Below are 14,828 nucleotides of genomic sequence, written 5' to 3'. Positions count from 1 at the left end.
GCAGGAATGTTCAGCCTGTGCAGCCCAAACCATCCTGGCTTGTCCAGGGCTGGAAATATTCTGGGTATGGCGCAGACAAGTCATTGAAGAACGTGTCTCATTGCGGGATGTGCAAATCCAGCAGCGCTCGCGTCACATGGGGACATTAAAACACAAAAACACACCAAAAAGGCATTAATTGCATAACAGGGGACCCTGGACACAGCTCCCGCTGCCACACCACAGCCCAGGCCCCACCACCTCCTACCCCAGCGCTACCAGGGCTGCACCACCTCTCTCTCTGCTACTCTCTGCCAGGCACAGACACCTCCCACACGCCATGGGGTTTGCCTGGGGCATGGCAGGACCCACAGCTCACCCGAGGACCCGCTCATGGCAGGATCCCCTTGCAGCTCCCACCTGGTATTTGTACTGGATGAGTTCCCAGCATTTAGAGCCAGAAATCCCTGCTGCAACATAAATCCTGGCCTCATGCTGAGGATGGAGTTTGATACCAGTTTTACTCTCTGGCCTGCCCAGGCTGTTACCTTCTCAGCCAGTCTTTCTGTCATGTGTCATGATGGCACACATGCCCGTGACACTGTGCTGGAGCAGTGCAGAGAGCAGGCAAACTGCAACTCACAACACACACACACATTACTGAAGAGAAACCCCAAAAGAACTCACCCTGAGATGGATATATGTTGGGAAGGATTGCTCCAGGATACAAAGCAGAAGGGATTGTTGTCCTCTGAGGGATCACAAGCGTCTACAGTAACGTCCCATGCGACAGCGATGTCACAGGACCTGCAAGAACAAAACCAAGTCTGTAACTGCAAGCATAATTCACCTCCATCACAGCAACTTCCTCTCTAACCACTAAAAGACTTTCACATTAGGAGAAGAAATCAGAGTTCAAGAGAGCCCTGCAATGCATGAACACTTTGTAAGCCATTCTGACGGGGAAAAAAGCAAATATTCACCCCATCACATCCACAAGCAACTCACCTGGGATGCAAATCTGCTCCTACTCTGCTGGTTGCAGATTCTGTTCCCACAGCAGCAGCACATCACACACAAATAGCACTTCCAGCTCCACAGGGACATTTCCATTCTCTCCCAGCAGAAGAGGCAGCTTTGGAAGTGTTTTGCTTTCCATATGATTCTTTTTCTTTGTCAGGCCAGACAGGACTATCAGAAGCTCCTGAGGCACGTAGCAAAATGTAAATGCCTGATCCAAGCATGAGATTGATGCTTCTGTCCCTGTACAGAATCCACAGCGACCTCCTGGCTTCTTACAGCCACCCATACTGCTGGCCACAAATGGTGAGAGCCTGGTGCTGCCCTGGATGTGGTTGGAATAGAACTGAGATATGGGAAAGCTGGAGACGTTTCTCCCTTGTTCCCACAGGTATTATTTGAAAGGCATCTTTCTGAATATCAGGTGATGTGGACTGATTTGAAGGGCAGTAGCAAATCAAGTAGTAAAAATTCAGTTCATAGTCTGTGCCCATCATTTGCCTATTTTAAAGAAAAAAAAAAAAAAAGGAGTGAACTCCTCACACAAACAGTCAGATTTGATGTCACAGACACCAAAGACCATAGTGTGTAGGCTGACTCTTGACAGCTACAAACGTTTCTCACCACTTGCCTTCCCTGCATGTCACTGGCAAGAAGACTCTTTGAGATACTGTTTCTGCTCCCCCTTCACTGTGAAGGGTGCCTAGGGCCTGGCTGGGAAGGCAGCCCTGGAGATGGCAGTGGAGATATCAGAGCTGCTCAGTTTCAGCTGCAGCAGAGCAAGGTTATCAGGATGCCCAGCAGGTCCCTTAGTTACTGGATTGTTCTTAAATCAACCCATTGGGTTTACATTCTTTTGACTCTCCTCCCCATCCTGGGCAGCAGAAAAATAGGGAGGAGAAAAAGCGGAGGGCTCAGCAAGGGTCTGTGCCACGCGGCCACCCTCAGGACTTACGCAGAAAGTTCAGAAGCCACCACAGCAGCAAGTGTCCCAAGCCGCATGTCCTCACACGGCCTGGCCATGCCTCCAGCCTGCTCACTCAGCCTCGGCTCCATCGCTGATCCACTCACGAGCACTCTCCCCTCACGAGCGCTCTCCCCTCACGAGCGCTCTCCCCTCACGAGCGCTCTCCCCTCACGAGCACTGCTCTGCACTCACGAGCATTCTTCTCTTACGAGCCCTCTTCTTTCATGAGCGCTCAATGGCGCTCCTCAGTTCAGTAGCCCTCTGCACTCACGAGCACTGCACCACTCACGAGCGCTCTCCTCTCACGAGAGCTCTCCAATCACGAGCGCTCTCCCCTCACGAGTGCTCTCACGAGCAGTGCACCACTCATGAGCACTGCACCACTCACAAGCACTCTCACAAGCACTGCACCACTCACAAGCACTCTCACAAGCACTGCTCCACTCACAAGCACTCTCACAAGCACTACTGCACTCACAAGCACTGCTCCACTCATAAGTGCTCTTCCTGCACAAGCACTCTCCGCTCACAGGTGCTCTGCCCTCACAAACCCTGACCCACTCACAAGCGCTGCCTCACTCTCAAGCATATCCCACCCGCTCGTTCCCTGCTCCCTCACGGGCTCAGTCACAAGCGCAGCCTGCCACTCGCCCTCCGCTTCTTCACTGCTTCTCTCACAAACGCTGCCTCACTCACTCGCTCACAAGCGCTGCCCGCCCTTTCAGGCGCTGCCCAAATAAAGGCAAATGCTGAGGTAGCGCCCTCGCTCTTGGAGCTGGGTCCGCCTCTGGAGCCAGACGGGCCAAGGTCAGCAGAGGGGATTTCATACATGCTGCGGCCCGTTCCGGTGTCTTCTTGGGTTTCGGCTGGCAGAGAGGAGCAGAGAGGTGATGCTGCGAAGGGGGGCTCTGGCTCGAGCGGTGCAGCTCCAGCGAACGCTGGCAGCACACGTTGTTGCGTTGCTCGTACAGCAGGGGGAGCTTCAGCTCTGCTGGCTGGAAAGCTGACGTCAAATCACACAGAAGCGCCAGGGCTGGAAGGGAGCTCTGGAGAGCGTCTCCTACAACCCCCTGCTCAGGCAGGGCCCCCGAGTGCACGTTACAGAGGAACGCGTCCGGGCGGGTTTGGGAGCCCCACAGGTTAGGGAGAGAACAAATGTCAGCAGCTCACCACCTCAGAGAACGATGGCCACCCAAAGCTAGAACTCCCTGCAGCCTGGTGTTTGACACCGATGGTCTGCAAAAGCCCGCTGTTCTCTTTGGTATCTCCTTTTGAGGGGTGGTCTCGGGGCTAACCTTGACCACGTTTACCTGCTTCACCCAAGGCTGGGCTGGCTGCTGTGAGGGTGACCGCCACACGGGGGCTCGGGGCTCAGTCAAGGCCGGTTCAGGTCTCAGGAGTTGTTGGGGGCTCAGGAGGGTGCTCTGGGGGCTCCTCCTGCAGACGATGTGCTCGAGGCTGTCGGATGTCCTCGGCCTTCTCGGCCATCTTGTGGTACAGGGCCACCTGCCCGCACATGGGGGGACACGGTGACCACAGGGAATGTGCTGGGGATACAGTGGCCACGGGGAGAGTGCTGGGGATATGGGGACATGGTGACCATGGTGATCACAGATGTGGCTGAATCTGGAACGCCCTGTGTTCAAGTGGGCGAGGCCACGGAACCCCATGGAAGCCATCACACACACACACACAGTGCTTTTCTCCCCTTCAACAAGTGCCAGAGTTGAAGTCAGACAGGACCAGGTTGCCCAGAGAAGCTCCATCGATGGAGAGCACTGGAATTCTGGCTGCCCATAGTCCTTAGCCACCTGTTTTCATTGATCTTGCTGTGAGCAGAGGAGCTGGGGACTCTGAGCTCCCGCAGACCCTTCCAACCACACCCAGTCTGTGATGGGGTTTGGGTTTATCTCTGTGCTTATGCAACTCATTTACACCTGCTCAGAAACTCTCGTAGCCAGACTTGGAAGTTTTGATGTTTGTCTTGTGTAGGTTGGAGGTTGGGCAGGGGTTGCTGCCCTCTGAACTGGCAACAGCCCTCCTTGAGGTGACGCTGCTGTACGTCCTTGGCCGCAGGATGATGAGCAGCTTTGCGAGGAGAGGGCACAGTGGGCTTACATGCGCGTTACAGGGCTTTGTGTTGCAGATGTGCTCTGTGTGCCTGTATAACCAGAACTGCTTAGAAGCAGCACGTTCTGCCTCCTGGTTATTGAGAGGCTAACATGCTTTTGCTCATATCAGGCCAAGGAGTCCCCACCCCCCTCCCAACATGGAATAAAGGGAGCACTAACTCTGACTTATTATAGCACTTCTTGTTTTGCTAGAATAGTGGGTTTGGAGACAGTCTTTTTTGGTGCTGGTAACTCCCCACCCCAAAGAGTTTCCATGGTTCAAAAAGCTGAGCACTACCTCCAAATGCTGTGAGAGGATGTCAGTGGTGATAATGAGAGACTTGCTGCATCTTAAAGAGTTGCTAACATTAGGCTGCAGTTCTGAGCTCTTGTGGAAACTGTATTAGCTGCATGAGGGAAGGACTACTCCCAGGAGTCCAAAGGTTCTCTGAACACTTTGAGGAACTAAAGCATCTGACCAAGGATACTGGCATGAAGAGAAAGGGGCAGCTGCCACATTTTCCTCCACACTAGACACCTGTGCCAGTTACACATCCATCCTTCACTATAACACCAAAATATGAATACAAGGAAGGCATGGCCTGAAACCTGTTTAATGTCTTGTACTTTGAACCCAGCTCCCTAGCAGGTAAGGTACATGCCCCTACCTCAGCAGCTGCTAACTGGCAATGGGAAGTATTTTTGTTGTGGATTGGGTTTGCCCTCTTTTCTTGGTGCTTCAGAGCTCAGTTGAAAACTGGTCTCATTGCAGGTGGCTGATGCTACCCAAAAGGTAAAAAAAGGGCATGAGCTCCCCAGGTCTCCAGGAAAGCACATTCTGAATCAGGACATCACTCCCTGCGCCAGGGGCTGAATGCTGCTCTGTGGCAGAGGGCATCTTTCTGCTCCTTCAAGGAGCTGATTCCTTCCCTCCACCCTGCTTCTGTACAGTGATGCTGCACTTACAAGGGGACACAGTTTGGTTTCTCAGTTCACCCAGGCCAGAAATTATCTATCTAATCTATCCATCTGATCCACCTCACACACTTTCTGCATGGCAAATAATCTGTATTTAATGTGCTTAAAGTAAACCACATGCTGACATATTTAGGCTGTTATTGCCTGAATTGTACTGGGGAGGCCCAAGTTTTGTCTTCAGAGGATGCCTGACAGTGCTTTGGAAAGAGAGACTGAAATGGGTGTGCTCTGTCTTAGCTATAGTAGCTCAGGTAGTGGAAACAGCCTTGGTTAGTATTTCATAGGCTATTGGAGCTTCAGGCAGGCAGCAAACCTAGATATGACACACAGTACATTAAACTTCATAAACATTCAAAACTTATTTTGCATTCATGCGTTTACTGACACAGGCAGAATCCACATGCAACTTGTAGAAGTAAGACACCATTCCTCCTTGTGTCTCAGAAGTAGGTCAGAGGATCGTCTCTGGTTTTGCCAGTTTGGAAACCATCAAGGCTGGGACCTTGGTTCTCTTGAGGAAGGCTCTGAAACACCTTTAAGTGGACGTAGTCAGTATCAGAAACTTGGACCTAGAAACCAAAACAGGGGGAAAGTGAGGATCACGGGTTCAAAGCAGGTTCAAACAAAAGGATGTTCTTTATATACTTGGAAGAAGATCTTTGCTCAGGAGCTTAATTTTAGGAGTATGTCCATTTTTACTTCAACAGCTCTTAACCCGATTATATAGTATGAACGGCAAGTTTAATGCCTTACGCACCAAGAAGTTGCTACATGCTTTCTGGTGGCTGCAACGTGGCACTAGGTTTGTTTTGGTCTGGATTACATCTGAGCTCTTCCGGTAAAATACTAGTGATGTGGAAAATTCAGAAGTATAAAGTAATGAATCTTGTCACAGAGCTCATCCCAATTAATGCTAAAATGAGTAACTGTTTCCTGTCACTTGCCAGAATGGGAAAGAGGAGACAAATAATCCATTTTCAGTGTCATAAATGGGATTTCCTCCCAGTTCAGTAACATGTCAATCTTCATTTCTGAGCAGTTTGGTCATGAGGCTTAGCATGAACAGCAGACAAGTATTTTACATTGCCTAGGTCAGCAGTAAGATGGCACGAAGTGAAGAAACGCAACTGGGCATGACTTCTGGCTTTACTGCAGCCTTCCTGTAAATTGTTCCTCTTCATCACTCAGTACTTTGTCCACAAAAGCACATCTCACAGGACCAAAGGAAGGAAAAACATCACTGATGTAAGTACAGCTGAGACTAGTCATACAATAGGTAGTCTGTCAATAGAATTCATGGTGCTCACAGAACAGAAATAACTCTTAAGAGTTACTTTCAGGAAGGGCTTGGGAAAGAGGAAGGTTTGGCAGTATCTGTCATTCCTGGGTTCAACTAAATATGAGAAGTGTGGAGCAAATGCTCATAATGTCTCTCTGCACAATTACTATCTGCCCAATCTGTCAATTTAATTAATGGAGATTCTGAGCCTTGTCAAGGGAGCATATCCTGCCGGGCATGTGTCTGCACACAGTGGAGTTAAGATACAGCAGTCACATGCAAAGTCAGCTTTACTTCCAGAAAGCCAGCCTGCCACTAAGCAATGCTTTCCAGCCGTCAGTTGCAAATATGCCCAGCTGAAAGTTCCTCAAATCCTTGGGTAAGGTTTCCTAGTAGAGGACGATGCTATCAGAGGGTTCCAAGTTAAGTATTATCCGTTTTAGCTCTGCAACAGAAAGGGGGAGGGTTTGACAGTACAGGAAGAACTGACAGGCAGGCTGTACCTCTGCAGCACGTGACACAGAATCAGAACATCAACACACATGCTTGCATGAAAAACTAGTCTGCAGAGTATGGGATGCTTGCATTACAGTAAAAAATTCACTCTAACTGTCCAACAGAGCCCCAGACTGACCTCAAATTCATCACAATAAACACAACTGGAGGACACAGACCCAACAGGAAAGCCACTATGCCTTGAAAAGGATACAGGAGGGCAGAGTTGAGACTAAATAATTTGAGCTGATAAGGCAATCCATAGTCTTTGAGATGATCCTAAGAAACTGACTATTCACATCTGAAGCAGCACAGTGCATGTTTTACAAGTTTTCATATTCCTGTTCTACAAAAGTGACAAATACAGGAATTTTATAAGCATCTGTTAGTCACATCAGGTGATTTCCTACTAAATTTGCTTCCCTTTCTTGTTATAAGCCACTATTCAAGTCACCTCTATTGTTTAACTACAAACCATAATTACAAAGCTCCTGTAACATATACAAACCTTAATAAAGTAGTTTATCCCAGCGACCACCTGAGTCTTATATACTATGGCTTTAAAGATGCCATATGTCCTGTTTTCCCTGCTTTCCAATTGTGGCTTCACCTGTAAAAAGAAAGGGAAAAATAGTTGGCAGGTTCATATTTCTTTCCTATCTACCACTCCAGTTTTCATCCTTTCAAACCACACCCTTTATGAACTAAACCCAAAACCCCCAAAATAATTCTATTTACACCAAGACCTCCAGCCCTTTTCCCTATCATTGCCTCCAGCATTCTTTAAAATCCCCCGAGACTTAAGACTTTCTAGCTGATGTAGTTCCTGGGCTATAGCATTCCAGAAGAAACAATGCTCTGTGATGACAGCATTCATGCTCAGCTCAGGTTGGATGTTTATGAACAGTACCCAGTTTAAGCCCTGTGGATCTTAAAATACGCAGTTCAGATATCTACAGACTGTTGACACAGATATTTCCAAAAAAGTGTTAATAACTGAATAAATAACATTGCCAAGCTCACTAAGGGTCACTACAAGGAAGACAAGGCAGAGGCTTAAGTAAATAATTATGCAGTCCCAAGAGCAGATGGACCTTGGGCATCCCAAGGTCTGCAGGTGCTCTTCGCAACTTCCCTCAAATCATGAGCTGCTGCTTTGCTTAGCAGAGCATAAAATCCCACACAATTGCATCATGAAAGGGTGACGCTGTTATCTGGCTGGAAGCACAGCAGGATTGCCCCAACATAAGGTTTGTTCCTGCAGAATATTTTCTTTACAGAATTATATGAAAGCCTTTGTTGGGGGTGAAGGTGGGGGGGGGGGGGGGGGAAGGGGAACGGGACACCAGTGAAAGCTCTCTCCTGTTCTGAAGAAGAAGATTGGAGCTGTTCAGCCTGGAGAAGAGAAGCTGTGTGGAGACCTCAGAGCAGTTTCCAGTATCTGAAGGGGCCTACAAGGTTGCTGGAGAGGGACTCTTCATCAGGGACTTTAGCAATAGGATGAGGCTTGATGGGTTCAAACTGAAACAGGGGAAATTCAGGTAAGATATAAAGAAGAAGTTCTTTACTGTGAGCGTGGTGAGGCGCTGGCACAGGCAGCCCAAAGAAGGGGTAAATGCTCCATTCCTGGCACTGTTCAAGGCCATGTTGGACTGAGTCTTGGGTGACATCGTCTAGTGTGAGGCATCCCTACTCATAGCACGGGGTTGGAACTGGATAATCTCAAGGTGCTTTCCAACCCAAACCAGTCTATGATTCTATGATGCCTCAGACACAGGGCCAGACTTCCCCTGCTGCTCAGACCTATCTCACTTGCTAGTCCCCTGCCCTTTTAGCCTAGTAATTACAGGACTATTTAATCTCTGAGAGGACAGTACCAATGTAATTGGTAATGAACCTAAATGTTGCCCTACACTTTATGTGTTTCAGGAAAAACTATAAATCTTCTTCTACAATGGAAGGTGACTCAGAGGAGCTGGGCAAGAGTGATGTGCCTATGAAACTCAGAAAATGCAGGGTGTAACTGTGCAAAGGCTGACTTTATCTGAACAAAAAGGGGATCAGAAAGTATTTGTTTTAGATAAATAGCTATGTCAGTTGAGTGGATCAACTGGTGGTGTAACTCTGAGTTCATTAAAAGAATGTGAAGACATCGCAGAGGTAGGCAGACCAGTATGGGGGGAGTGAATACAGCACTCTGCCTGACTATGAACTAAAGAATTTTGAAGACAACAGCGGGTTTGAACTGGCTTCAATCCATGTACTCCTTCCTGGTGACTGAGGATGCCTAGTGTCATGACAATGAGTATACTAAAGTGACCACATGGAGATCACATTGGTGGTATCACACCAACTGCTGTATTCCCACTGCCCTATTTGCTAGGACTAATATATCTGTATTGTGCTACCAGTATATTTGTATCACTCTGCTAAATCAAAAGCCTCATGTGCCATCAAATAGTATCAAATAAGTAAATTAGATATTAAACAGTATACCCTCCATATGTGGAATATCTCAAAGAACCTGGTCGAAGTACTCTGACACCAGCCTACACAGCCTATTTACAGATATCTCCTGGTGGCTCTGCCCTTCCACATGCACAGCCCAGCTCACCTTAAGTTTGGCTTCATCGTTGCCTGGCCTCAGCCTGCAAGGTAGCAGGAGATATGGAATGGTGCTGGTGCAAACTCTGTCCTCTATGGCACAGCAAAGGAGGAAGCTGGGAGCCCTGCACATAAGGTGTGTGCAGCAGTATCGACCAGTATGTTCATCTTCACTACTTCCTATTTTTATTTCCTCAAGGAGGGCATAAATTACACTTCATGCTGTTGCCAAAGAGGGATGAGCAATTCTTTCAGAGCTGGGAGGGTGAAGGTGATTGGTTGGGTGCACCACAAAAGGAGCCTTCCCAATCCCCTCCCACTCCTCAGGACACACTTCATGCACTTTTAAGAGCTGCTGCACTGCAGGGCATTAGAGGATCTGCAGAAGTGTTGCTCACACAGCTGCTTCCAGAGCGGGACTGAAGCAACCAACCACCGTGCAACTAGACTCATGCTGCCAGGCTCCCTAGCAGGCTCTACATCTTAGCCGTGACTCCAGAAAACACTCCAGAGGTACCAACAGAGAACATGCCATTTATCCATAGCCTTGTCATGTGTATGTCTTTATTGCATACTACCACATGGTTTGCCCTATCTATGTCCTTCAATGAGGAATTAATTCTGCCAAGTACAATCTTCTCCTCTCAAATATAACAACTTTAATTTCAAACAAGTGACCTCAGTGCTGGCATAACAGAGCTGGCCTTAGAAGTATACATGAACATTATAAACTGAAGGAAGCCAGTAGTACTATCCCTTGCAAGGATGAGACAGAGAATGGTTCACCTCAGTCTTACCAGAGCACGGCCTATGCAGAATGCTGAGAAAACACTGGCAGGCAAGGGAATTCAGACGTTCAGCACTAGCTTCTTCGCTTTTAACACTGGATCATTATCACCATCTGGTCTCCCAGCCTTTACACAAGCCTCCGGACAGAGAATTCATCTTTAGATATTCACAACTCACCTGGTTAACAATATGCTGGACTTCTGGAGTAGCAGGCTTGGTCTCAGATAAGCCCCCAGGCATCATAGTGGCAGGTAACTTCTCTGAAATGCTGGGTGGTTCTGAAGAGGGAAGTTTAGTGCAGTCTGAGCAGACTCAGCAGGCATCTTGTATATATACATACACATGTGTCATGGAATCACGTGACCTGTAACACATGGAGCCTACCATTACTGAACTGGAGAAGGAGACAAATGGGGAAAAGGGGGGAAAAAAGCAACACAAACCACTGATAATACTAAATGTAAGAACCACTTTAAAATCTAAAGTGTGTATAGGCTCCACATCAATAAGAAAAGCAAGCAACAGCCCCCAGCTACCCACATCTTAAGACAGTTGGTTTGGGCCACAGTTAGAACTTCTTGCCCCTCCACCTATGTGCAGATGACTAGTCCCTGTGCTTAGGAAATGGATTAGAGTCACACCTAGTATTTCCCAACACCATTCAAGATCAGAAGAAAGCATGCAGTAATTTCCTTACTGAAATTGTGCTGACTCAGTATCCTTGCAAGCAAGAAACTGAAGCAGATAGCATTTTAATTTTAGTGACTATACTACCATCTGCCTAACCAGAAAGGAGCCAAGGTAAACACTAGAAACAGAAGGGGAAAAAAATTAAATCCTAGGTTCAAGAACTGCAAATAAGTTATTTCTGCTGCTTTCACATCAAACCTGATGCTAACAACTGAATATGCAGTACTAGTTACAGGTTTTTATGAAACTCTTGTGCCAATTTCCTGGCAGACAAAGTATGATCCCTCTCACTACAGCAGTTGTGTGTGTGCAATAGCTGCTCAAGGTATTTATATTTCACACAGAGCTGGAATTTGTAACATACTGTTACAGTCAAACATATGACAGTCACATTCGTGACCATACATGAACGTACAAAGCTCAAAACACACTCAATCTACTGCCGGCAAGTGTTAGCAGCCCCAGCTGGTAAGGAAGAACCAACACCTCAAGACCACAGAAAAAACCTACTCCTCTTTGGTATTCCTGCCACCCCCCTCTCCAACAAGTGGCAGGAATGCTGTTCCAGAGCTAGGACCAAAGAAGCAGCAAGAGACCAGGCAATCTTAGTCCCTAGGGGTGAGTACATGGGGGTATGTGCTGCACAAAGGCAATGGGCGTTTCTGCTGGAATCAGCATTAGGGAATTTCCTAGAAACAAGCATGTTCATGGCCACAGCAATGGTGGCTGTGTAGCACACACTTATCGGTGTCCTCACCAGGTTCCCAACACTCCTCAGATGTCAAGCGATGCAACAGACTGTAAACAAGGGCTTCATATCTAACTTCAAGGCCTGTTCTTGGTACAAAGGACCCGAGATTGAGAAACTGGGGCTGTAAAGGACCTACACTCAACAGTATATAGATGAAAGTAACAGCATGTTACCGATAAAGATGGTGCAGAACTTCCCAAATTCTGAACAGCAGTGTTAGTGTCAGGAGAGTGGATGAAAGGCATTTGAGAAAAAACAGTTGCCCTGAGACAACATCTTTCTGAACAAAAAGTGTTCCCAGTCCTTGCAAATGAAGGTAAGTGTTAAAACTGGGATTCTGCCACATTCTCCGAATTCACTGCTTGAGATCAGGAGCTCCTCAAGGCCCAGTTCAGGGAGTTAACAACAATTCAAGCTGATGAGCTCAAATGCTTTGCGTTGCACAAGACCCTGCTGATTCACTCAATGCTGATCATCTTCCAACATGTCCCTACCACGCATCTTATTCGCACAGGAGGACAGATAAGCCAACTAACTGGAAGAGCCAGCTCACCTTACTGAGGCCAGAAGCCATGGGATGTGTCAACAATCACACGGCATCAGTGCTGCACCAGGGTATTTTATAAACCTCTCCACTCACCAGGATGCAGATCTAACTCGCTTGGGAAGGGATGTTGATAAGATCCCCATGGCAGCACTACTTCCCTGGAGAACTCTTGATTCTGATTAGTAGGAAATATACATGAACACAAAGACTAAGAGAATTAAATTTTAATCCGGTAGGTGTGAAACCAAGAATGTTCATGTTGTATGGAAATTATTCACTGGATTCTGTATTTCTGGGTTTGCTGGGTTTTGACTTCCAAGCGTAAGAACTTCTTTTTTTTTCTTCCAGAATGCACACATTTGTGCAGAAGGGAAGGAAAAACAACACTAATTGTCAGCAAGCTGATGCTAAAGATTACACAGGCAAATCTGGGTTTTGCCATGGGAATGCTAATGGTCATCCCCCAAAATCCAGTGATATTTCTAAGATTTGGATGCAGTACTCATCCTGCACATGTAGTTCATTGAAGTCACTGAACTTTTGATGTTTCAAAGACCTGCTATCAAAGATGATCAGTGGCAGTGGACTCTCCAAGGCAACCTCATCTACACCTAATTATTAAGCTTTGGATGTACTGAAACAGCATTTGGAACGCTGTTTTGAAAAGAACAGCCATCCCCATCTCTTGCGCAACATTGACAAGCCAGTGAGAGTCTACACTTCGGTATTGGAGACCTGTTTGATGTTACATGCCATTCCAGCCTACACTCACCACTGGCACAATGGCAACTTCTCTTCACATAACTGTACTGCTCTTAACTTGGAAAATCTGTGCTGGGAGAACAGCACTTTATAGTTCTAAAGCCAAGTAACATCTTGCACTAACCCAGTAATGAAGAAATAAATGTCTATAGCTTGCAGGCCACTATTCTGTGGTCCTGTATAAGCAATTTTAGGAAGCAGAAGTTACAGGCAATAAAAACATGAGTACAACACAAAGCAAACAAAACCCAAACCCAAGGGTTATGAATTTATGAGTTATTATTAAACCAGAAATTAAGTCAGCTCTGTAGGAATGATTGTGAAACCGAAGTCAGTAGGTCAGTCTTCTGGTTTCACAGTGACAAGGCATGTAATTGTGACTGGATGAAATGACACACAGTCTGCACCATTTTAAGAGCTGCCAAAAGAAAGCAGCCCTCCATCTACCAACTGAAGATCTGTTTGTCATCATCACAGTAACAACAGCCTTGACTTCCAATATGCTGCTCTGCAATAAAGGTCTGCCCTCCTGCTACTCACACTGATTTCAGATTTCTGATGCTGTACATCAGGGAGGACTAATAGAAACCTAAACTTCAGCAGCACAAAACTGTCATGTCCAAAAGACTGTGCTGAGTCTCTTGTACCAGTAAAGAGCTGCTTCCCCTCAGTCTGCTCCAAGACAACCAAATTCTATTCTTAAAAATTTCCTGTAAAGAGGTTACCTATTTCATCAGTCTTCCATGCCTACACGCTGCAGAGGACAACAGCAGCGAGTGCCAGAAAAAACACATCTCTATTTCACAGAAGGAAAAAAGCAGCTCACACTTGAAAGGATGACCCAAGCAAACAGGATCTGCTCACCTATATTTACCACGTCCAAGCAATGGGGAAGCCCCAGCAGTGGGGCAAGCCACCTGCAGGAAATCTCAACTTTGGGTAGGGGCACCAGTTGTGCCTTTCCTTGCAGAAATAAAACTTAGAAACAGGAAAAAGATGAAATCCTGGTATCTGTGGGGTGAATGATTTCATTCTCATATGACATCAAGCAGCCCAGTAATGCTGTGACTACCTTGATGGTACAGTTGAAGCAGGATTCAATCGCAGATTAAGCACGATCCTAGAATGGACAGGGGTCACTAGACAGAGATTTTACCTGCCTTTGTTTAGTATGGCCCACAGGTCATACCAGTGCCATTAGCATACGATCACAAAACATCCCCCTTCACAGGCAGATCTTAAGTACTCAAAAAAACCAGCAAATTCATTTTCTCCTTCCCTGTGCTCCAAAGCATAGCATGCAATTCCAGCAACTCACCTTAACGTTCCACTATGTTCAACAGCAAGACTCAAACAGCCTCTGATCCATGCGATTTGCCATGTACTGTAAGAGATATCCCTCTGTGCTCAGAGCAAACTAAACAGAGTAATTCAACTTCTCAGTGCAAACCTCTGTATACATGCTGCAAACACCTGCAGGAGGGAGGTTTGGGGCTTAGAACTTACGGTATCGGAAGTTCTTCATATATAGGTTTGTATAGGTCTACTTGTTTGGCCTTATATTCAGATGAAAAACAGTGCTACATTTGGGATGGGGTTTTTTGGTTGTTGGGGTTTTTCTCATGGTTTTCTCATAGCAACTGCTAAATTGGGCTACTGAAAAAAGAGAGAAACAAATGTGGGTAAGTATCACATCCATTTTGTAGGCCATTTTTCACAACATCTGCTTAAGTGAAGAATTTTTTCCACAACAGCTGAGCAAACATCTGGATGGGTAGAGGACAGTGATTAATTCTCATTACAATCTCTAGTTTCTACAGAAATACAAGCATGAATTTCCAGAGTATTGATGCCAA

General features: G+C 46.7%; 1 protein-coding gene across 1 annotated transcript; it reads right to left on the bottom strand.

Moving 5' to 3' along the window:
- Positions 1 to 5,495: 5,495 nt before the first annotated feature.
- Positions 5,496 to 14,828, bottom strand: LOC308219392 (cystatin-A-like; the record flags this gene model as incomplete). Its single annotated transcript, XM_080614243.1, has 4 exons — positions 14,291 to 14,828; positions 10,400 to 10,586; positions 7,338 to 7,439; positions 5,496 to 5,624 (listed from the first exon to the last, which is right to left on the bottom strand). Exons 2-4 carry the CDS (start codon positions 10,463 to 10,465, stop codon positions 5,496 to 5,498), a joined length of 297 nt encoding a protein of 98 aa, XP_080470369.1. The 5' UTR covers positions 10,466 to 10,586; positions 14,291 to 14,828.

Source organism: Psittacula echo (genome assembly GCF_963264785.1).
Source record: "Psittacula echo genome assembly, chromosome: 3".
NCBI lineage: Eukaryota > Metazoa > Chordata > Aves > Psittaciformes > Psittacidae > Psittacula > Psittacula echo.
Note: the sequence above shows the minus strand (reverse complement) of the source record. Positions and strands in the feature narration are given on the sequence as shown.